The following is a 24,885-nucleotide window of genomic DNA, read 5'->3' as shown; positions in this document are numbered from 1 at the left end:
GAATATATGTTTAAAGGAGCTTGTCAACAATCTTAGATGTTTGCCCGTGTATAGGTGAGCTCATTTCCCCAAGCTGGGGTTACCTGGTTACATGCATGCTCCTTGATTTCAAACATAATACGAAATAAATTCAAAAGCCCTCAAACCAAAAGAGTAACAGCACCACTCCCTCTTTCCCAAGTACCACCTCCCATTCCTCAACATAGGGTGCTCTTGGTGCATAAACACATCTGTAATTGACATAGTCAGTCTGTCACCTAGAGGTCTAATACGGAGGACAAAGGTTTTAGTTAGTTTAGCGATAGTTAATATATGACAGTCTGAGGGCCTTAAAGCATGATAAGTGTTTTAAATTGTTTAAAAAAATAGAAAAACTTTCTGAACACCTAGAAGAATCACTTATTGCTCACTGCATGCCTAATACTCCCATGGGTATATTTCAGTCCCACATTGGGACAAAAATTTTAAAGTTGAGTAGCTGAATGCTAATTATCTACATAGCCTCAAATAAACTTGAGCCTTCTACAGTTCCCACTATGTTGACAAAATATTATGAGAAAAAATAGAAAATTTAGTTGAAGCAAATTAAAGTTATTCTTTTGTGGGATGCCTTCTTTTAAAAATAAAGCTTAAAATCCATGAGATAATACAATAAATATTGTCATTCAAGTTTGTCAATATGCAGTTAAGCTATGAAATCACTGTTTTGTTCTTTCACATAGTCACTGGAGTTTGTACTAAGAATTCTGAGTTCTCCCTAGCTATAATTTCTAATCCAGTTTATATGACTGGGCTCCATTTAAAGAAAATAAACTATCAGAGTGAATTCTGATTTTTTTTTTTTTTTTGTAGAGACTTTGTGTTATGATCAATCTGCTAAGGTTTCCTGTTAATAGATTACCTGTCCAACCATTCGGGAGATGCCAAGATGTAGTTCTGTCCAGAAGAGAAATCAAATACGCTAACTTTCTTCCTATGCAGTCTCAATTTCCCCCAAAGGAAAATAGGTTTTTCAGAATGACTTGAGATGAAGGGAAGGGTAGTAAATTAGAAATGCTTTCATAATTTTCCTTTAAATTTTATATGTTTGGAAAGAAGGAGAAAATACTTGTAAAAAAGCACTTCTGGAGATGACTACGTGGAAATGATCAGGATGTAGATCAAAGAAACAGTTTTGAATTATTTGGGTTTGGTTTGCCTGAAACCTCATACAGCAGATTCATTCTTATTCTGGTGAGAGCTGAACACCAAGGGAGACAATTTCGAATAGTTGGAAAATAATTACCTACTCATCAAGGGTCGGTACAACCTCATTCCATTTTTATAGTAGTTTCTAGAAGTACACATATCATTTATTTGAGATTTATAATCAATATCTTAGCATATATGAACATGGCTACAGCTGTAGAAATCACATTTCTATAATAATGCAAAGGCATTTATGTTAATAAATCTGTTTGTAATCTCTGTCATTATGGTTGGGTGTCAATAAGTGAAACTAAAAGGATGTGGAAAATTTCATAACATGTTTTATGCTAGTTATTTGTTTGTTGTCTATTCATGAGGTTACTAATTACAGCTGGTAAAAGTTGATTTTCTCTTCTTCAGTTTATTGTGGGATGGGGCGTTCATTTCACCAGATACATAGTTATTCAGTGTCTACATTTCAGAAGCTGAATTGCTGGATATAGTCAAAATGAGCTCTGGCAATTCCATGTGTAAGTGTACAACTATAATTTTGCTGCACATTAATAACAACCTTGCAAAGAAGCCCAGAATCAAATGCCTTGCTCTCAGCTGGGAGCAGAAAGCTAGAGTGGTATATCTTGGCTGGTGACCTATAATGTTGGAAAAGTAGGCTCTGCATTCACTCAGAAGGAGTAGGTGGAATTCCGGAAATTTATTCACTCTCCTTCACTATGCCTTTTCCTTTTTTTTTTTTTTTTTTTTTTTTTTGCTTCCTTGTAGTGTGTTAGTGAGTGCTCCGAGACAATGAAAAAAAAAATGAATTACAGACAATAAAAATAGTGCATCTCTAGAACAAGCGGTAAAATCAAGGCTTTTATTTCTTCAGGTGTCAACTCTGTTCTTTCCCCAGGTCCTACCCTGCCCAGGTTTCTGTGGCACCTCTGTGATTCCAAATCAGCGATCAGGTGGGCAGTGGTCTGGGCAGTCACCCACGGGGAATACACTTGGTGCTGCACGCTCGGACTTTCAGTCTTGCTCAAAACAAAGAATCTCCAAGAGCTCTGAGGCTACGGATTCATTCGGGTGGGGCGAGGTGTTATTATTGTGGGACTGTCTCTGCAGAGTTGGCCTGGAGAGTGAGCAGTGGAGGGAGTGGAGCAAGGCTTCGTCAAGAGTCCCCAGGAGTCCAGGGGCGCCCCCCCCAGACGGGTACGCTGGAGGGCCTGGGCACGGGGGACAAGAGAGAATACATGCCTGCTGGCTGGGAGCAGGGAGGCGGTGTGGCGGGGCAGGGGGCAACGTGCCAGTTTTCTTTCTGATTAATGATGCTCACGCTGCTGCGCGTGGCTAATGCGCTTTGTCTCCAGCCTTAGGGCTGGCGGAGAACGGCCCAGGGAATGAGTGGTACCGCGGGCGCCCGGCGCACCCAGCAGGTGCCATCACTCTGGATGGGCCAGTTCTGGATGCTCCCAGTGGCACAGAGGCGGCGACACTGGCAGGCGTCCGGCTGCGGCCACCTCCCGGGTGTGGCAGGTCTGGGGCCCGGGGTCTCCGGCCAGAGCAGCTGCGGAGCCACGTGCAACACGCGCGTTGCCCTCAGCCCGGGCGGGGACCGGACGCATCCGGGGCTGCAGGGAGGAGCCGGGCGCCGCCCCCGGCGGCAGTGCCAGCCGCGTGGGAGGGCACGGACCGGCGGAGGGGCAGACGACGGAGGCGGCCAAGCGGGAGGAACGGGACCGAGGGATCGACCGAGGCTGGCTGGCTAGGGGTGGGACTGGCAGAGCTACGGACAGGTGGGAGCAGTCAGACAGCCTGAGAGAGGGAGACCAGAACGCAAAGAGAGCGAGAGCATTAAGTAGGCAGGGAGAGGCACACAGAAAGATAGACAGCAACACTCGCGTGCTCCCTCCCTCCACACGCCCTCCTCTTACCGAGCGAAGCGGCCAGGGGCACAGAGTGGGAGAGGACTGTGGGCACAGAAGACCGGAAGAGGGACGCTGCATTGCTGGTGGGACGGAGGGATTCGGACGGACGGACAGACCAGCGCACAGACTGGCAGCCTGCGAGAGTGGCAGCTCTGAGAGCAGAGCGCAGGAAAGCGAGAATCCCGCGCCGAGCTGCTAGTCGGACCGACAGACGGTCGGACTGACAGACGTGCAGACGGACAGAAGAGCAGACAGGAGGCGGGGGCGCGTTCACTCCCGGCGGCCAGCCGGGCAGAGAAGGCGGCGGTGGCACCTTCTGAGCGGGTCCGGAGCAGAGACCAGCAGCAGCAGGGGCAGCGGGGACGCAAGCCGCGACCGAGCCGCCGCCGCAGCCCTGGCTGCCACAGCTGTGTGGGATCCCAGCCGACACTGCAGAAAGCTCCTTTTACTAGCAGTTAAATAAATCGACCAAAAACAAAACAAACAAACAAACCCAACAACAAAAACAACAACAACAAAAGCCAAGCCAAAAGCCAAAACAAACAAATCCAGCCAAATCAATCATTGAGAAACAATAATATTAATAAAATCCAAAACTAAATCAAACCAATCAAGGCACCAAGACGCAGGGGGGATATCCACTGTTCGATCAAGGTAATAATCAAGGTCTTCCGACGTGAACATTGCACGCCTTTTGTGGATTTTTAGAATTCCTTCTTTCTTTCTGCCATATATCTGTCTGTCTGTTTTGAATTATTTCTTGTCTGTATTTCTTCTTCGTGTTTGTAGAAAGCTGATGTTGTTACACATGTATTATGTTTTTCATGTTTCGTCAAGGAGGGATGGATGCTCCTTCCCCCAAAAAAGACAGAAATGGAAAGCTGGAAGTTGGCAATGATTTTCATCAGAGAAGTCTACAGTGATTTGTATAGGCTTTATGGTAGAAAGTTTGCAATGCTCTTTTTGAAAGAGACCTATTGAAGAGGTAGAAAGTTATACTCTGTTTGTTGTCCTGGAAGGATTGGGGTCCTAGGTCCCAAAGGGCTCAGGGGGAAGAATAGAAAAGATGTTCAGTTTTATTTTTACATGCATGAAATCTGTGCTTCATTGCAATCATCAATTTACTCTTTTCTGTCTCAGGTTGTAGATAAGGTGGTAGAATTGAGTTGAATTAGGCAGGTGTTTAGAAAGTTTCTTAGGAATGGGAATTAACTCACTCAATGTTTATGCATAGAAATATAGCTGGGGTGGATGTGGTTGCTGTCAGCTATTCAGGTTTGCTACCTGATCACCTCCTGAAGATGTAGGATAAGGACAGAATCCAAGCCTAAAAGAAAAAACAAAGAATTGAAAGTTATAGGGGTGGGCAGCTAAGAAATATAAAAGGCTGGTAGAAATCGTTTTCCTAAGAATGTGTTTAGAGTACAGATATTCATTTTAATTTTTGATTTCTTTAAGTTTTTTGATGTTTGATTTTCTACCAGTATGACACTCAGCCTCTCAAAACAAGAAGGACATTCCCCAAAGTTGAAATGAATCTGTATAAGATTTCGTTCAAATGCAGAATAAATTCAAATGATTCCTAACCCCTCCTCACCTACTTTGGAGATAGAAACTGCTATGATTGTTTTAAGTAAACAGAGAAGTGGAGATGACAGGAAATCATTTTTCATTTGTTAAAAATCAGAAAACCTTTGACACACTTTAAGATAAATACACCTACTCCTTTGATCCTCTGTGTATTTATTACCACAGGGCTTAAATATCTTAATAAGATTTTAGTTAATGTCATTTTCATGAAAGACAGTCATTTGGAAGCCAAGAGATCTATCTACGTTTTGTTCAAATAGCCGAGTAATCTACTATCTTGGCAGTAATTACTTCTGCTGCATTTCTAATGTGAATTGCCTGTGAGAGCTTATGAATACACTCTTTTCAAGTGTATGTGGGTTTTCAAGGTATGTATTTGTGTTTGATCCTATATTTCCTTTGTTGTAACATTCTCCTGCTTTTCATCACTTTGACTGACAGAATATTTGTAAATTTTCTGTAGAGTGACTTTGGGTATATGCTTTGAGGAATATGCTTCCTCATTACAAAAGATATGGAAACATAATTGATTACTACATTTGCTTATCAATAGTATTTTGATTTTGTTTAAATGAAATGTTTAAGATATGTGGATTGCTATGCATTCATGTTTTAAATTTATCCTCTCCAGGCATGATTTATGCCATTCAATAACTAAAATAACTAAGTTACTTTAGAAAAAATGCCTATTAAACAGAGTACTTTGTTTAGAGGAAGTATATTTAAAGAAACTTATACAGCTAAAGAAACTGACTTTCACCTCCTCAGTGACTTAATTTCACTACATGCTGATTTGTCCTTTGCAGTATTTAGCTCAGACCAAGACAGAATTGTGTGTGCTATTAGATTTGCAAATTGCTGATCTCCCAGTGACTTTCCCTCTTAGATCCCAGTTGAGTATGGTTACCTTGAGAACTGTGGTATTAGCCGTGTTAGAGCATGCTCCACTGGGGAGTTCTGTGCAGTCTATTTTTAATGCTATTTAATGAAGGAGCGAGCGCCTCACTCAGCAATAAAAGAAGCATGAGGGAAGACAGAGCAGTGCATGGTTATGGATACTGGACAAGGATATTTGGAAAGGTAAAGGCTGACCATTGGATATGGTAATTTTAATTAAGTCCTAATGTATTGTACGAATGGAAATATGGGTTTTTGTTAGAGAATTATACGTGAATAGTTCAATAGGTGTTTTCGTAAACCTCTTCACTATTTCTTAGAAAGAAGACTCAATAATTTGAGTTTTTAAAACTTGAGGGACATACTAACCACGGAGTTCCTGCATGCAAACTATTTTTAATACAAGCTGTCATATTCTTGGGTGGTGAGAAGTACAGAAATAATTTCAAATTCCTAAAATATTGTTCTGGTGAAAGGTTTGGAGCTTGTAAAACATTCTGCGAATAAAATAACTAACATGCTTCTAAGATACTACAATAACCTGAAGCTCTGCCTTGTGAATTGCTTCATTTTCTTTTATGAACTTGGAGTCTAGGTCCAGAATTGTGACAACTAAGAGAAGCAGGAAGTTTTGATTGGACTTGATAGAATATTTGGGGTGTTTTCTCTCCTTAGAATTAAGATAAGCACTACAGATTATCTTACTGAAGGCTAAATATTTTAAAAATATAAATAGCAGAGGCAGCACTGGTAACTTTTGGAATGTTACAATAAAGGGCAAAATATCCTAACATTATAGTGTGTGCAATGCAAGAAGCCATCTGTCTGCAACATTTGCATATATGCAGAACACCTGTCTTGAGGTAGAAAGTGAGAACGTTCAATCAGAAAGGTCTTGTGTTGATTTTCTTATTAACAACATGCTATAATCAGGTTATTCTTTTGCTCAGAGTAAAGCTAATTAGACAAAATGCTTAAGTAGTTTCAAGGTTAATAAACATAAGAGAAAGTAAGCAGTTTCTATTAAATGGGGAAGTTAGTCATATAATTTTTAAATGAAGCTGTTAGAACAATGTGCAAAGTTGATCTGGATTTTTGCCAATTCTTATGAAAAATAATCCCCAAAAATAAACTACTAAGGAAAATACATCACAATGAGTTACTGTGATTTTTTGTTTGTTTGTCTTTTTGACTTAGTTCTAGAGGAGGAAAACAAATCACACTGGCTAAAATATTTCCCTTAGTGGTCATGCCTTTTGGACCACAATGCTGATACCTTTCTCAAGCTTCTCAAATCAGTGGGCATCCTCATCGGAATTCAATGTCTATTTTGTCTGTGGACAAGATAATGATAAGCTACATAAGTGGAGTGTAGAATGAGTCAGCCACTGAAGACACAATATACAAGGTAGCCAGAAGTGAATATGATTGAGAATTCTCATTAGTATGAGGAGACAGTTTGAAGTCCCTAAGGTTGGAAATTGCAAATTAATCATTTGTATATAAGTCAGTTTAATTCAGATCTGCTTTGTGACAAGGTTAGGAGAGAATGTGGGGCTTAAAGGTGATGTCGACAATGAAAGCCATTTCTTCATATGGTAAGTACTGGCATCATTCTAACTGGTATCACATGGTAGTAGCCTATTTAGAAATTTGTGAATCTCTAATCACAGAAAGAATTGACTTCCTTAAAAACATATTATATCACCTGGAAAGTTCTGAATATATTTTAAGTCAGCGATGATGCATTTGTAAAACATATACTTCCTTTCTTTAGACAAAGGATCTTTAAGATTCTAGAAGCTCTACATTTCTGTGGACTTTGCCTTCTATTTTTTACTCTAGCATTTTATGTTAAATATGATAAATGAATTTCAAGCAGCGATGTAAGCAAATGCTGAAGGACTGTTGAAGGAAAAAGAAAATATTAACAAGATGTGTCTGTAACTAGATTTGTTTGCTTAGGGTGTCTTTGCTTCTCAGTGTTAGTTTCCTTTAGGTGGCTTTATGCCAAGTTCTAATAAATTGATTATTTGTAGTGCCTTAGTCTTATAATTTAATTAATTTTGCTCATCTTGGATTAATTTTGGCCCGAGATATTGACGTACATATTACTTGTATTTATATCATAACCAATGATCTATGAGGATTAGATATGAGCTGAGATAGGAAGTATTTAAATTATATACATAATATGTTTCATAAAGAATAAAGTGCACGAGAAAGAATATCTGGTTCATTCAGCAGTTTTTAAATGTCTGGTAACATTGTTATCTTATAGTCTCAAAATCTTCTGTGGTCTGAAGATATTTTCTTTAGGCATGAAATGCTCATATAACATTTTGAATGCACCTTTCTCTAAACTTACTGAGACATATCTATGCTTTGAGAAATAGCTATGCAGCAAACCAAAAAAGTGAATTGAAATAATTACATCAAGACAATGGAGGGGATATTGCAAAACAAAGGGGCTTGTTTGAATGCATCGAATTGCTCTCTACTTTCAGACTGAATCCTTAGCGTCATATTATGCTCCTGTTTTTTAGTCACCAGTATAGATCCTGGAATTGCCAGGTGGAGAGAATGTTAATCACTGTCCATGGTCACAGTAGATCAATATTTTTAAATTTCTTTACACACTTTGTCCAAAGAAATGTCTTTTGGCAGTTGTATAACCCCCATTTAATATACCTTTCAATGCGACAGGTTTAGAAGATTTTTGTATACGTTTTGTAATAAAGTGATATATGTTAGGATACAATTGTAATTGCGACATTAAAATGTTGAAGCATTAGAAGCATTAGTCCAAAATTGTCTCATTCAAGGAATATAGTCATAATTATTTATCAGTCATAAATTCATACATTTTAAAAGTAATATGCATTATAATTGTTCCTTTTATCTAGCAAAAGAAAATCATTTCTTTTTATCCAGATAAAGAGGGCAAATGTCCACTAATAATTATCCCCTTTAAAAACAGGCCTTTTACTACATTCTCACATTTCACACTACTTCAAGATGATACAATTCTTAAATTAGAAATCCATTATGAATAACACACAAAATATTAAGATTTTGTTAACAAAATCCCTTCTGTAAACATTGGTTTTAAGATAATTGCAAATAAAATCTGTTTTTAGTTTAAGGGAAGGATTCAAAATTTTTAACAAGAAAACAATTACGTCACTTTTTATTTCAAATATTCCAGCGAATTTTCTAGAGTTTTCTGGTATATTATGGGTAATGTTTCTATGAAGAATTGTAAAGTGTAATATATGGTCTTTTTTTTTGGCAGCTTTTTCATTGAAAACAAATTCACAAAGCCTATCTACCTAGATAAGCCTAGTCATCTCTCACTGATACCCCAACAAGTCAGGAAATAATTCCTCGTGGTAGAGACATTTAAAAGAACTAACTACTTCCATGGCCAAATTTAGTGCTGGAACTCTTAATAATGGATAAGCATTCTTTTACATTTGTGTTATCCTTGGTTGCTTCTTTATTATACACTAAATACTTGAGATAAGAACAAGAACTCTCTCTAGGGAAACAGAAACCAGAGAAGTGGTTTTCATATACTTAGCAGATTTCCTTTTAATTGCTAAGATACAATACTCATTCAGAACATTCTAGTCTATTGGATCATACACTAAAAAAAAAAAATCGTTTATCCATGTTGATATATTTTGGTCTAGTTGAAATTGAGAAACAACAAGCAAGGTAAAAAATTTCAACATCTTTAAAGAACAAAATTGAACATCAATTTCTAAAAGTTTTATGATCCTATGGATTGTGATAAAATATCCTTTGACACATAAATCAGAAGGCCCAGCTATCATCTAATTGTTCAGTGATTCAAATTGCTTTCAGATTGTCTCACTACTGTTACATAGACCTGGAAAAACTGAGCCACTGGTCAATAGAGGGTGAAGGAAGAGCATGTCAACTCACCGAAATTCAATGACTCCTCATAATTGTTTAAATTTTATTTGCCCATAAATTCAATGGAAAAATGGAAAGCTAACAAATTTATTTTTCAGCTTTTTGTATGTTTCTAAAACTGCAAGCTAAAGTCCTCACAAAAAGTTCTAACATAGATAAAAAAAAAATCTATACTCTGCATTTACATGTTTTTCTTAGCATTTTGCTTGTTAATATCTATGTAACTTTGGTGGAAATCCCAGCGTTGCTGGCATCAGATTTGATTTAATCATCAAAGAGCTTTTGGACAGAAAACAAGTAGATTCGATGTGAGTATGTGACAGCATCAAGAATTCTGCAGAATTTGCAAGCTTTAACTACTCAATGCTTCTTTAAAACAATTTTTAAATGGTGTAAAGAAGCTTTTGGTTAAAAATATGGGACTTTATTTTCTTTGTTTAGAGAAAGAAGCTTAAGGTTTTTAGTCAAATCATGATTCTTTAAGCCAATGTGGCACATAGCTGTATTAAAATTGCTATTAAATTCTGCCAAATTAATTAATTGTTAGGATTCTGCAGTCATATTTGACTACTTCGTGTATCTGGCCTATAGGAATGATCAAGCTAACACTCTTCGATGACTTTGTTTATATTTGTTTATTTTCAATTTACTTAGATCTGCTGATGTCATAAGAATTTTTGGAAATTGTCAAACAACTGGCATTGTACTAAATTCAAAAATTTCACTGCAAAGAACTAGCTGGTATTAATGAGTCATCATTTTTTTCACTCCCGTGTCATTTAACTTTGGTCACAACACTTTTTTTGTGTGAAGATTCAAATTTCTCTCCAACACTGAAATTTTCACGTAATCACTAACAGCATTCTGGAATGATAAGATAATCTAGCATATAATCATGTTGCATACACATGCTGCAGCTATCTGCTTACCCTTAGCATTGTTAAGCACTCTAACAACTGAATGCCTTAATCTTTAATTATCATTATAATTATCGTCTTCAACCAGAACTATGGATAACTTAGTGTTTTGGTGTTTTTTCATCATGGAGAGGTAGGAGAGTATACATAGCTAACGTGATAGAAAGTGTATATTGCAACAAACTTATACATCTTCCGGGATAAGAATGCAAATATCCCTCCAATAGGGAAATTATTTTATTCCAAAAATAATGGTAATGTCTGTGTTATTTGTCTGATATAATGTGGGAAGCTGTAGACAGAGATGTTTTGAATTCAGTGGAGCTTCTGATTGAAATTCAGATTAAAAGTAATAAAGAGGTTGTATACCAAAGGTAGGCTAGTAGTTTATCTGAGAGGGAGCAGGTAAATGAGCTGTAAGTGATGAAGGAAGGCTTTACCAAGGAGGCGCATGGCTCTCCACGAGATTCTACAGGTTAGAGAAATGCACAAAATTAGGATTAAAATGAAAGGTCCAGGAAAATAAGGGCTGAAAGTGGTGTATCTGAATCACATTTTCTGTGACTTACCTTCATAAATATGCAATTCACCACCTGAGTTGGTGTGTGGTACTGGTGTTTGGTTTCTGGGTCTGAGTAAATAGTGTGACTATGGCCAAAGTTCTAAACCTCTCTGTGCGTCATAGTTTCTACAGTTAAAGTTGTATAGTAACACTGGTCCCAACTCAACAACTTGCTAGTTGTGTGACTTTGGCAACTTAGTTAATTCCTCATTGCTTCAACTTTCTCATTTATAAGGTGGGAATAAGACCTACCTTGCAGGATCAAAGCAGAAACAAAGCACTTGACACATGGATATTATTCACTTAAAAGAAATCACTTTCCTTTCACATAAAAAGTTCAGAGAGAGATTTACTCTTCTTACATTTAAGGATCCCCACCTCCACTTAAGAAAAAAAAATCTTTTGGTAATTTGGAATACAGCTCTCCTTCATTGCTATCCCATAATGTTTCTGATGGTTAAAATTGGTGATGCTTGACTCTTTCTGTGCTATGAAATATTGAAGGCCAAGCCAAGGTAGTAACTAATCTCAGAAGTGTTCATTGTGTAAGGAACGTGATGCTTAATAAGGCCATAATCTTCTGCCAGTTTGTAAGGGAAGAAATGGTCTAATTCAGTTGTCTAAAACGTTAACATATGGGTATTATTTCTCTAGAACATTTTAGTTGCATAATTTCTACCATTTAAATGGGGTGAATGAAGAACCAATTCATTGAATAGGAAACAATTGGAATGAATCCATGAAGGAAAAACCTAAAATCCTGCACTAGTGGATGGGAGCTGGGACTAACAACATACTTGAGGTGACATGAGAGAAACATTTTTCTATTCTGCAACAAAGCAAATGGAGCTTTGGCCTCACTCAGGGGTCCTTGGCACTACCACAGAAGTCTTCAGCTTCCTGTCCCCAAGCACTGAGTGAGCTGTTTGGACAGGGCCACTGATCTGGCCTCTGATCCTATAGTATCTGCATTACTTTTGCTGAAATGAGTCAGCACTGTGCCTCTGTGAACATGGCCAGAGGAGGGAAAGACTTCTCTCGTAACTAAGGTTTAAACAATTGGTTTCCCTATCAAAAAATGGAGAGCCACAGATAGTATTCAACACAGGAGAAGGTGAGCTATACAAAGCAGTAAATCCATCAGATAATTGCATTTTATTTCCTATTATAAAATGGATGTCAGCATTCTTCTGGGGAATAGCCTAATCAACTATTTATCCAATAAAATTTCTCAGAAGGTGTCAGAGAATGAATTTATATTTCTTTGCTATCCAAGTATTTGTTGGAAAACAAACAAAAACAAGGAAAGTGTAGACATATTTTGTTCATATATGGATACATATATATTGCTAGAGCCAACATGCTTACGCACAAGTCATTTAGCTAACTTACATTAAATACACAAACAAAAGGCCTATTTCCCAGTCCATTTTTCATTGTCCTTAGCAGTTCTTGGCTAGTATAGTGCTTGCATGTGGCCGATATTTAATCAAAGTTTGTTGAATTAAAAATTGACTGTTCTACTGATACTCAGAATTTAAAACCTACTCTAAATAAGGTTTTAATTGTATTTTTTCCCTGAAGTTTCAGCTTAAGCAGATTTGATACTCATTTTTTTGAGAGGACAAAAACCTGCCCTTATATGTAGAATTGTAACTGCACTAGCTATTATTTCGGTTCTTACAAAACAGTTTCTTCTTCAGATCTCAGACAATGACTAGGGATTTGATGGGAATAACAAGGCTTCTAGAAGTTCAGTCTGCTTAAACTGACTACAAACATTACCTTTCCATATAAGTGGACAGGGAATTTATTAACACTCAGTTAATATGGTCTTGGAAGAAAGAATGAGGCAAAAGCACGTTTACAAATATTTCCAAATCATTGTTACACAGAGCTAGAGGCAACCCATCTTTACTGGATGTGTGCCTTTGGAGGGATTAACCATGGCGAAGGACACCCAGCATGTGAGGAAGGAATTCACTCCTCCAAAGAACTAAGCAAGTAGACAGTGCTGAATTAGAAGGCAGGGGTGAGGGACAAAGGGAGAAGAGAATACTAACAATTGGGGACTTTCAGAATCCCCTCCTGCTTTAAGCAGAACAAGTGCCACCAAGCTATAGGAAGTTCTTCTCTTCCTGCTACTTTGGAAAAATGATAGGATTAACGGGAGTTAAATAGAAAATCATTTAATCCAACTGGACTATTGAGAACTGAATTCACATTTTACCCGATCTATAAAAATAATCTTGTTTGAAAGGAAGGGGTCCAGATGATTACAAATGAAATGAGTTTGCTTTCTTAATTTGTTTCCAACATCTTAAGAAATGCTAAGTGTAATGTTGATGGAATGAACTTCCATTCACCCATCCACTTTAAACACACACACACAAACAAAAAACAAAACCTTATACCTTAACGTAGAGAGAAGAGGAACAGATTATCTTTCTTCTCTGAGACTGTGGCAGGCTTCAGAAACATGTAGAAGGCAATAGATTTTGACACCGTTGATATTCTCATCAGGAAGCCAGCAAAATATATTCGAGAACACATTGTTTCAAAGTAAGGGAACTTCCATGGAAGCCAAATTGAGTAGCCAGCTGAGTTCTTGGGTGATGGCTAACAAGGCTTGTCTTTGCATCAGATATCATTACCATCACTCATTTATTCCTTCTTATTTTTCAAGTATTTATTGAAGTTTTCTGTGTATTGTGTCTCAGGCTAAATACTTGGGAGAACTTGATGTGTAGGATTTTATAGGCACTTGGATGAGATGGATGCATTTTAACTTTTCTAAACAATGAATTGAGTAATTGAGAGTTTGACAAAAATTCAAAGTTATAGGTAGACAGTATCTTGGATGATAAAGCAATATGAATTAATTCCAACAAATTAGAAAAATCTTTCTTTACCAATAAAGTTAATTAGGAAATCCCTAGGGAGTACACTTTGAGGGTAGAAAAATATTGTTTCCAGAAAACAAACATGGAAGAGTGCACACCACTGAGAAGCTTTGGTGGGGAGGAAAGTTCTGTTGGTGGTAATAGGCCACAAAGTAAAACCATCATTCAGGTTGCTCTCCAACAAGAAAAAACACCATCAACCAAGACAAATGTATATGACATTAGTATGAGCCAGTCATAGTCTCTTTTTCAATCCCATTAAATCATACATTTACTATATTAGTTACTAGGGCTGCAAGTAAATGATTGAAATTACATCGGGATTGTGAACTGGATCCACAGTTCAAGGTGCCTGATCAGAGTAAAGTATAGAAAATATATGAACCAGCCTACGTATTTAGAATTAAAAATTAGGTTTATCAAAAGACAAGTTATTCTTTGAATTTGTTGTGAGATTCCACATTTGTGTGTTTGAGAAAGGAAACAGGAAAATCATTTCAGAAAAAAAATTATAAAATATTATAAAATCTATTAATCCTTAATAAATTAAAAATAGTGCCTGTGATCAGAGGAAGATGAAATTTAAATGGTTCTGTAGGAAAACCACAGAGGAATAAAAGATTTGATCTGTAGGTCATCTGAAGGATAATCTTTTTAAAAAAAAAAGATGCATTATTTTTTCATTGGCAGCAAAAACAATTTAGATATTTGGAGGCAGAGAGATGTCTGGAGAAATATATATTGCCTCTGACCTGCCTCTTGTTCAAATACCTTGTTCTGAAATACTGAGAAAGAACGTACTTTTTGAAATTACCTGTAAGCAACAGGATTATGCCAGATGATATCTAAGATCTCTTCCAGTTTATAATTTCCATTATTTAATGACACTTTTTTGTATAATATTCATGCATCCATTTTTATTGGCTTGTTCATAAATGTTAACTATGCTTTATTCTTTAGCCCTGAAAGTAAGCACTAATGCTACCTAACAGGAGTGAAATTATTAGAAGGTGCTCTTATCAAGAATAGTTGGTTAAGAAAAGAGAATCTGGGTTCCCAGACCTGGGCTCAGATCCAACTCTGCAACTTACTAGTAAGTTTCTTAAGCTTTCTAAACCTCAGCTGTTTCATTTCTAAAAGGGGATTGTTCTAAGAATTAAATATAAACTTCTTACTTCATTTCTTGGTACTCATTTTTTTCTAGTGATCATAGTTTCAGAGTTTCTTATGTCCTTATCACTGTATTTTCTTGATTGCATAGGCCTCACATAAATAAAGCATCCCCAGAGAACCCCTCCCAGTCTTGAGAATGTTTTCATGATGTGGCAGTTACCTTGGGTATTTTGTTCAGGCATAATTGGAATCCATTTTTAACACAGCTATACTCTATATGACGAATGCTTCCGTGTCAGTGGTTCTGTGAGGAGAGGCCATCTGTGAACACATAGAGTGCAGGTCATTGTTTCTAGAAGGCACTCCGTGCACAGACAGCAGGATTTGACCTTTTATAAGCTTGAATGGGCAGTAGAGACTTTGAAAAAGACATTTGGGTATTCATAGGTGATTCAGAATTCTACGTGTACACAAAATTCCATGCAGTATTTTATAATCTACTAATGTGACTCAGCTTTGGGTAAGATTGTGGCTCTAGTGGTGATTCACGGAGGCCTCCTAGATTTGTCTAGTAATACTGTAGAGAGTTTAGTCTTAGCATCCTTCCAGGAGCAATTTGGGACTGTTATCTAAGAACTAAGAATGATTTCAAATAAAATTACAGTAAACTTGTGACTTGTTCACTTTGCAGATAAAACCAATGGTTATATCCAGTAGAAGGCCATTTGTATAATAAAAGATTTGCCCAAAGGATCTAGCAAGAGAAGAGAGCTCTAAAATCAATTTTTCTAAAATCACTGAAAACATTACCTCATTGTTTTGATCTAGCTGTGAAAATAGATTTTTTTTTATGTTTTAAGAAAGGATGAGGAAATATCACTTGTTTCATCGTTTATTGATTGGATCCTTAGGCTTACGCAGGGATCAAACGGTTTGCACTGTTAGCCAAGGCATTTACAGCGTTGAGACAGAACCAGACCTACAAACTTGAATGGGCTGATATATTTTACTGCAAGTCTGGGTAAACTTACCTAATATATTGAATTGACAGAAAGCTAAAATGTAGGTATTCCTGATGAGGTACATCGATAAATGGTAAAGAAGATCTACATGAAAGGAGTGTGATGTTTTTCTGAACTTGTTAGGGAAGCTACCATGTGGCCATTTGTGGAGGAAATCTGTACTTATTTCTGTATTGATTAGGTCATTTGTGCCATTTGTTCTGCTCTGCGGGAATTACTTCACTTGGCTTGCTCTTTCTGCACTCTGAATTACCTTGTTTCTCCAGGCAAAAATTCTTATCTGTATAGAAATCTAAGATTTCTGTAGCCTTGTGAGTATTATTTGCTGTAGGCGCAGGGACAGTGATAAGTGAAAAGTCAGTATTCTTCTACTGATTTTGAGTTTACCTTTGGATCGTGTTTGATCAAAAGCTACATGTGGCATTGTGATTTCAAAGAAATAATTTGTTTTATTGTCTTGTACTGTAAATGTTACCTGGTATTTATAGACTCCCTCCTGTGTGAAAAGGACTTTGTGTGCCTATGTAATGTCCATACTTATCTGCTTTTTGGCTGCAGTCATAGCAGTGACATTATCTCTGTTATGATATATTTAGGGATTCTTGTTTAACGAAGCATGAAAGATGTATATTTCATCCTTAATTTTTTTCTTTGTAATATGAATTACCCTGTAATATGTAATGGCCATGCAAAACAGGGAATTCGATTATCTCATCTGGGTATCATCTAACTAAGAATCAGGAGCTAAGGGAAGTAGGTACAGTGAAGCCATGACAAACAAGGCCATGGAAATTAACTTTTGAAACTGCCGCAAAGTGCACGGAAATTTGTCTGCATGCTTCACAGATCTATACTTGTGGTTGCCGTTTATGGCACGAATGATGCCATGGACTATCGGCTCCTGATTTTATATATCTTTGGGATACACTTTCCCCCGGTGTCATAGGAAGGGGGTAGGTTTGACATCATCGTGATCTAAATTTGAATTCCATCTCTGCCTCTTACTCACCTAGCCAAGTTAACTAACCATTGTGAGTTTAATATTTTCTTCATGAGTCACGTATAAAATACTTGCCACATCAAAGAAATGATAGCTTGTTCCTGCTTTCTCTACACGTACTGACTATCCATTAAAACACTGAAACTTCTAAGAATATGTATACTGAAATTGTACGTATATCAATATTTGTTTTGAAAATACTATAAAGTTGTGGTTTGAGTCGCAAATATTGTATCAGTCGATGAATAACTGGAAAAGAAAAGTAAAATAAATTTGGAGGGTTGTCAGATTCTGTAGCATTGGCTTTTATAAAGTGTCAACAAGATATATTATATAATTAAGTAAAAAAATAAGGAAAAAATACTACAGCATGTCTAAATCCATATTTGCACTCACCACCCATCTTAATTTGAAGCAATGAGGTTTATTTAGGGGACCCAATGGTTCACACTTAAGAACAAATAGATGCCTAGGAATAAGTGATTAAGAGAAAATATTATTTTTTCAGAAAATAAATGGTGATCAAATAGATGAAAAAATGGTTTTAAAGATGCATATTAAGTGATGAGTGAAGTTTAAAGGAAAATTGCATTTTCATTTTTTTTCCTAATGGATTCACATGGTTTGAGCTTTTAAGTGCGTGTTTTAAGTTACTCTTTTGTGATTCTTTACAGTTAAGGCACATTACCTTGCCCTTCAAATACGTGTTCTAAGATATTCCTCTGTAAACTCAGGGAAAGGCACTACATTATTTATTTACAACCTGTCTTCTGCCCCATGGGGGAGAAGTAACACCAGATAGATAAAGTATGGAATTTACCAATATTGAGGATGAAATTATCCTTTCTAACTAATACGTTTCTCCTGCGATTATGTTCTGAAAAACTTAGATAAGAATTAGCCCATGTGAGCTTTCTTCACAGATTGTTTGTCCTCAATTTGTTTTCTGCCAAGTGAACCAAACACCTGGAATGCACACGCTCATTCCTTGACTGTGCTTTCCGTGTTTGTTGGCAGAGGGTGACGGTTGCTTTCAGCAGATGTGCAGGATCAGGGTGGCCTTTTTATCTTTCTACCCTCAAGGAGTCAGTTTCTCAGATAAAGGAAGTGGTGAGGTTAACAGATGTTTCAGCCCTACCATGAAATAAAAGTTAAGCATAGTAGGTATAATAAACATGTTTATTAATTATTTGTCAAAGGCAGTGCCTTTGTTAAAATATTTGGAAAGAAAAATTTAAAGACAATGCTTTATTTTGATTAAATATTAAATCTTATGACCTGAAGTAAACTAACAACCCAAATAATTTTCTTTGTTTTCCCATTTACCTAACTTGATGAAATGGAAAATCTTAGAAATAATATTTATAGGTAAATATAAGGATTTATTTGATATCAGCATATTTTACATTATGTACATAAAACATATTGCTACAAATTTCTTAACCTAATTCATCATATGCATTAGCTAGGTTTACTCCGGTAAGTTTTAACCTACGACAAGGGGATAAACTTTATTTTACTGTTGAGAAATATTTCTGCAGAGATAACAGAAAATAAATATGCATACTCTTTGATAAATATATATGTTTATATTGATATATACATGTATATATGTATATATTTGAGATTTCTTATTATAAAAAGAATAATTATTATTATGACTATAATATATATGTATATAATAAGCTAGCTCCAGGCTAGCTTATTTTCTACTGTTTTTCTTTCTGAATTCACTTTTTTCATTGCTAATAAATAATATCCCATTAAGGCTAAGATAATAGAAGAGAATCGATGAAGAGAGGAAACTTGCCCGTACCCCTCTTCTCTGTGCATCACAGCTGATGAAATGGCAAGATAGTAATAGAGAGTAAGACGATGAATTTATTGTTTCAAATGAGGACTCAGAGATTTCTGTACACTTTAGATTTTGATTTCATAGCTCTGCCCCAGTGACCAAAATGAGCTGTACTGTATGTCTTTTAAATGCCAATTGGTGATTCAGGGCCCATATTTTAACACAAATGAGCCATCCTATTCCTTAAGTGAATACTATTACAGAAGGAAGTAAATGTGAGTTTTCTTATGTCATCTCAAGGGGAAATCTCAGATGGTGGCACTCTTTCTATATCACATAGGAGAGTTATTTCTGAAGCAGTAGTTCTCAAAACATCATATACATGAGAATCATCTGAAGGTTTATTGAAATACAGAATTTTTGGATTCAGCAGGTCTGTGATGAGGCCCAAGTATATGCATTTCTAACAAGTTCTTAGTGATGTTGATGTTGCCAGTACTTGAACCAGAATTTGACAACCACTGATCTAAAACGTAAACTTTTTGCCAGAATGTAGAATTTGTATGATTGAGATTTTATAATCTAAAAACAAAGGAATACTGTAAAATTTCAAAACAAACTAATCTTAGAATAACTTTGAATTTACTTTCATTTAAAATTATTTTGAAACATATTTTTAAAGTAGATGAGGATAGCAGATTCCACTAGACAGAGTTAAGCAGCCTCTATTTTGAATGATTATTGAATACAAATTTCTCTCTAAGATTGTGTGTACTAAGAGTTTCCAGTGTAGGATTATAAAATCCACTGAGATATAATAATCCCCTAATCCACAAGACTGGATATTCTAAAAATCAAGGAAATTTTTAAAATAAAAAATTGGTGAGCATTAGAGATTAAAACTGTCAACACAAAAATGTGAAGACAAAGATTTATAACAGCTTTATTTTAATTGCTCCAAACTAGGAACAACTCAAATGTCCTTTACAAGGTGGACGGATAAACTGCAGCACATCCATAGAGTGGAATATTGCTCAGCAATAAAAACAAGTGAATTACTAATCAACACAATAGTTTGGATGGGTCTCAAGGGAATTATTCTGAGTGAAAGAAGCCAATCTCAAGACATTGCAGACCGTATGATCTCATTTATATCACATGTCAAAATGATAAAACTATCATGACAAAGGGCAGATTGGTGACTGCTAGGAGATATGACTATATCATAGTCATATGGGAGGGAGTCACTGTAAAGGGGTCATATGAGGAAGTTAAAAAACTAGAACTGTTCTGTAGCCTGATAGTGATGGTGGTTATATAAATTTATACAACGGTTAAAATTAATAAAACCATACAGCCCCTAAACAAGTCAAATTTACTGTATAATAATTTTAAAATTAAAAAAGGCAGAATTACACTACCATTTAGTTACATCAAGTAACTGCACAGTTATATGAGGTAAAAGTATCAATTTATATAAATAAAATATGCTTTATTTCAAACAAAAGAGATAAAAAAGATATGATCTCTATGAGAAGCATTCTTCAAAAATGGTACTAATTCCATTTTTTCCGGGCAGAGATCCTAGGCAAATTTTGGAATTTGGAAAAATCTGATTGACATAGTCCTTAACTGTGTTACCCCTGGTACCCTTCCCCTATTTTCTCATTCGGTGTTTTTCTTAGAATCCTTTCCTGTAAACTTTGCTGCTTTAAAAATGATTTTCATGGACACGTTTATTCCTCTCATTTAGACTAACTGTAAAAAACTGACAGCCCTAGAATTTCATCCAGTTACCTCCCACATATACGTACACGCCCTCAGAAATTGCCATCCATTCACAATTTGAAGAGCCCAGTGCCTTCTGAAGGAAGCCCATACCATTCTGAAGTAGCTATAATTTTTAAAGACACTAAGGCCTCTAGAAATATCTGGAAGATCAGGTCTCCAGAAGAATTGGCAGTTTAATTCTAGCCAGGGCTCTGATCAGGTGATATCAATAAACATCTGTTGAATAAATGCATATGTTTCTCTCAGTGAACGAGTTAATAGCTAATACATTTATAATGGCAATTCTGTGTGAAGTACTCTTCTGAGTACTTTATGTACATTAATGTGCTTAATCCTCCAAACCACTTTTGAGGTAGGGACCCTTATTATTTCCATTTTCAGATGAGAAAACTGAGGCACAAACACATTTGGTAACTTGCTCACAGTCAGTGGTGGAGTCAATCTTCAAGCCCTTGATGTCCAGCTTCAGAGTCCACGCAGTTAATCGTTCCATATCACTTACCTGCTTTTTGTTTTGTTTTGTTTTGTTTTTGTCTATATTTCCTCCTTTTACCACAGACTGATATATTTGTTAATATATATCAGTTTACATATATACAGCTATTACAGATATATACAGTTTACATATGACCCACCAGCCCTTAGATAATTCATAAACCTTTGTACAGAAATGACTTGGTTGCATCAACTGGGGAATGCATTCAGATTCTAGCGTTGGAGCCCAGCTATACAGGATGCCAATGGATATGTGGATCTGCTGGTATAGACACAGGTGTGGATAGAGTTGTAGCCATGGGCAGAGGGAGAGGGCAGCTGAAATGCCTGGTGATACCTGAAGCGTTGTGGTGCCCTTGTGGGGGCAGATATGTTGGCAAGCTTGACAGCACGGTGTCTCCTATCCTGTGAACACTTTCCCCTTGCAGAACCAGAAAGCTGCTCTCATAACAGTCAGACCCGAGTGCTGCCTGGTTAAATAAGATGCTTTTCCCAGAGGAAGTTTGTCTGAGAAGCCTGCTACCAGCCTGATGAATCTGCTTTTCCAACTTCCTTGGTTGAGCAGAGAAGAATTGGCTGAGGAACCCTTCTCCTCACTCTTTCTCTGATTCAACTTGTGGAACAGACAGGGGTTTACAAAACTCCAATCCAAATCTTAGAAACAGGAGGTTTTCCTTCCATTCAGTGTCATGCTGCTCATTCTTATGTTAAACTCTGATTATGTTCCCAGAGGCATTCTTTTTTTTTCAGAGATAGTCTCAGTTGACTTAGTCCTAAAGGCAGCTGTGGGTTGAGGTTCCAACAGCCTAGGGTCTGCTCCATTCCTCAAAGTAATCTCCAAGCCTGAATCCTAGCATGGTGGCAGAAGTGAGGCTCCATAAACCTTGGAAATAGCTCTCCTAGATGTGACAACATTTGGGCCTTGGACCAGTGGTCATGCATCCACTCTACAGTAACAGGGGCTTCTATAGTTAATTTGGTTCTCAGTTTTAAGATTACTAGAGAATCAAGTGTGGAGTATGCACTTTTGTATGTTAGTGGGATATCTGAAGCAACATTACTGATAAAAAGTAATTGCACATTTCTGGATAGTGATAACTGGAATAATACTCTCTTGTGATAAAAGATACAGTTTTTACATGGTTTGGCATCTTTCTTTAATCAGTACCCATGATTATATAGGTGAGTCTTGCATTCCCTTCTTGGTGAACACATTCCAGACTCATAGATTGGGCACGGTGATGGCAGGCAGTGGAAAAAGCATGGGTTTTTGAGAACCGTGTTTGAATAATTTTTATGCCATTTGACTTTGGGCAGGGAATTTTATCCTTTCTGAACCATTTTCTTTCTTTCTCTTTCTTTCTTCTTCCCTCCATGAGTGAATTATTCGTTGTAATGAGGATTAAAAACACTATGTATAAAGTGTTCTTTTTGGCATTTTGTACATGAAATAATGTATGAAAACACGATACCTATTATTTGCTTGCTATGAGTTAAGATATCTGTATTTAAGTTGAATTAAATATGAACAACTCTGGGAGTTTGTGATGATCATTATCCAGGTACCAATTTTTAGATTTACTTTCAAAAAGTGATATGCAATATCAATTTCTCTTGGTTACAAAGACTGTTGCCAAGGTTTTTCTCCTGATGACATACCCATAAGCCTTGTGAGGAAATAAAGTCATTTAAATATGAGCTTAATTCCAGCACAGCCATAGAAGTAAATATATGTCTATAAAATGAAGCACTTAATTCCTTTAAGTAGCTGCCTTTTAGGTTCTTTTCTGAACGGACTCCTTTTTGGCCCCCAGGCTCTGATGTGTAAGGCTGGACCTGTGCTGTGCTGAATTTCAGGAGAGAGTGTTCAAATGTTACTCACAGTGTGAGTAGTGAGAGATGGAGTGCAGGCCAATCTTCTGCAGCTGGGAAGAGCAATTAGCAGCTTCATGAATTAGGGTCTTGTTTACACTGTTGTCCAAGATAATCATTTGTTTGTTTTAACTAAGATGCTCTATCTTCATCAGAGGCATCAATCCTCATATTTAAATGATAAAGTCTTTGAATTTCACAGATAATGTTTGGATTTCACAGCAGGAATCCCACACAGCACATATTCTCTCTTGCTGACTTTGATAATCAAGACACGAGCTATGTATATTGCAAGTTTTTCTTCAAATAGATATGAAAACACGATGTCATCTATTCTCGCAACATTTTTTACACAGACCCATTTTAAGAAATACTTTTTACATTACGTCCCAGCACACATACGTACATGCTTGTGAATGCACACAGACTCCACAGACACTTGTGTTCTTCATGTAGACACAGCACACAAGCTCAGATTTTTTTGGTTAAATTTATGCCTTCAAAACACATTTTAAAATATGATAATATGAATATAATATAGTTAATGTTTTAAGCAATTGAAAAATTAATACACCTTTCTGGTTTAGATGATTAGAAGAGATTTATAGAAGACATTTACATTTTTAGAAACATGTATTCATTTCCTATTGTATTCTAGACAACTTGGTGGGTCCTAGAGACCGAGAGATAAGCAAAGCACAATCCCTGCCCTTGGGGAACTTACAGCCTGACTCTCAGATAATTTCAAGGCCCTGGGATAAGTGCTGAAGTGTAGGTGTGTAGCCTGATAGAGACATCAAGGTGAACACAGAGGAGGAACAGATCATGAAAAGTGGTGATAGAGAGCTAGGAGATTTGTTAGTAAAGGGTTGAATCCCATTTTGTTGGTTAATATACAAGTTTAAAGCAGTAATTCATCACATCTTGTAAGATTAGTTTCTCAAAAGGAGAAAACCTTTAGAGAATAAAGGTGGCTGGTGTGTTGTTCTGACTGATGGAGGGGCTTCCTGTTTTATACCAAAAGCACTATATTGTTCAGGAGCAGCTCAGTCAAAAGACACTGGTCCACAATGACACCTGGGTATGTAAAGAGTCACATAAGTCCTTGTAATAAAAACATCAGAGAGCTGTTTTATGACAAGAGTCACAGGTGTGCATTGCACCATCTGCTGGCACAGGGAGAGCATGAGAGGCTTTGCCAAGGGACAGATCAATGTTCTAGCCCTGACAAGCCTTCCTGGCATCCTTCTCAGGGATCCTCAGCTTTTGGACCTTGACTTCTTTCCCCTTTTTGACCTAGAGCAATGCAAGAGGTGGTTTAATAAATAATCATGAGGTATCACTTCCAAATCATTGAAAAATCTTTTAAATATCTGCATTTACATGGTTCTTTCCATTTCCTCCAGGAGAACACAGGGGGCTGGTCTATTCTCAATTCTGAATAAAACACAAGACGGTGTCTATAAATGATCGGCCCGGCCACCAGAGGACCTCTCGCTGTCCTGCATTTCTTTGAATTTGTTCTTAGCTTCAGCTTCTGCCTCTGGCCCCATCCTTCCAGACGTGAGCAGGCCAAACTCTTACTCTGCTTCCACCCCCTTACCTGCACATACACCATACAAGTACACTTCACTTTTTGCCCCTTCAAACCATCCTTGCTATTGGCTATAGTCTTTGCCCTCGAAATCTCTTCTACGCCATCCTTGGAGAAAGGTCTGGAAAAGGAGAGCAATACTTGAACTCTCAAGGAAAGACAGAGGAAGGTTGCTTCTAACTCTCAAGTGTGTGTAACAAGAGGTTAAGATAATGACTAACTTCAGTCTCAAAGTTCACTTCTTGGGGGATAATTATCAGATTCTTGATGGGTAGTCAT

At 37.0% G+C, this 24,885-nt stretch overlaps 2 protein-coding genes across 29 annotated transcripts in view; one reads left to right on the top strand and one right to left on the bottom strand.

Annotated features, from left to right (window-relative positions):
* Window positions 1-2,427: 2,427 nt before the first annotated feature.
* Window positions 2,428-21,138, bottom strand: LOC131384055 (uncharacterized). The gene is made up of 3 exons (XM_058442812.1): window positions 21,069-21,138; window positions 3,120-3,561; window positions 2,428-3,000 (listed from the first exon to the last, which is right to left on the bottom strand). Exons 1-3 carry the CDS (start codon window positions 21,136-21,138, stop codon window positions 2,628-2,630), a joined length of 885 nt encoding a protein of 294 aa, XP_058298795.1. The 3' UTR covers window positions 2,428-2,627.
* ARPP21 (cAMP regulated phosphoprotein 21) overlaps window positions 2,891-24,885 on the top strand; it is a 160,473-nt gene continuing 138,478 nt past the window's right edge. For 13 of the 28 annotated variants that reach the window (XM_058443046.1, XM_058443062.1, XM_058443061.1 and 10 more), the window contains exon 1: window positions 3,470-3,767. The gene's annotated coding sequence lies outside the window, so the exon portion shown is untranslated. Of the gene's footprint in view, window positions 7,199-24,885 lie in introns of all 28 variants that reach the window. The other 15 variants (XM_058443060.1, XM_058443056.1, XM_058443053.1 and 12 more) reach the window with 3 other exon arrangements.

Source organism: Hylobates moloch, unplaced genomic scaffold (genome assembly GCF_009828535.3).
Source record: "Hylobates moloch isolate HMO894 unplaced genomic scaffold, HMol_V3 SCAFFOLD_8, whole genome shotgun sequence".
NCBI classification, from domain to species: Eukaryota; Metazoa; Chordata; class Mammalia; order Primates; family Hylobatidae; genus Hylobates; species Hylobates moloch.
Note: the sequence above shows the minus strand (reverse complement) of the source record. Positions and strands in the feature narration are given on the sequence as shown.

Bases quoted from the DNA above. Each gene is read 5' to 3' on its own strand.
- LOC131384055 (XM_058442812.1), bottom strand. From the start codon at position 21,138: ATGGAACGATTAACTGCGTGGACTCTGAAGCTGGACATCAAGGGCTTG. The intron at 3,562-21,068 runs GTGAGCAAGTTA...TTTAACTGCTAG, and splicing joins GATTGACTCCACCACTGACT to TAAAAGGAGCTTTCTGCAGT. The intron at 3,001-3,119 runs GTAAGAGGAGGG...TCCCTCTCTCAG, and splicing joins GCCCCTGGCCGCTTCGCTCG to GCTGTCTGACTGCTCCCACC.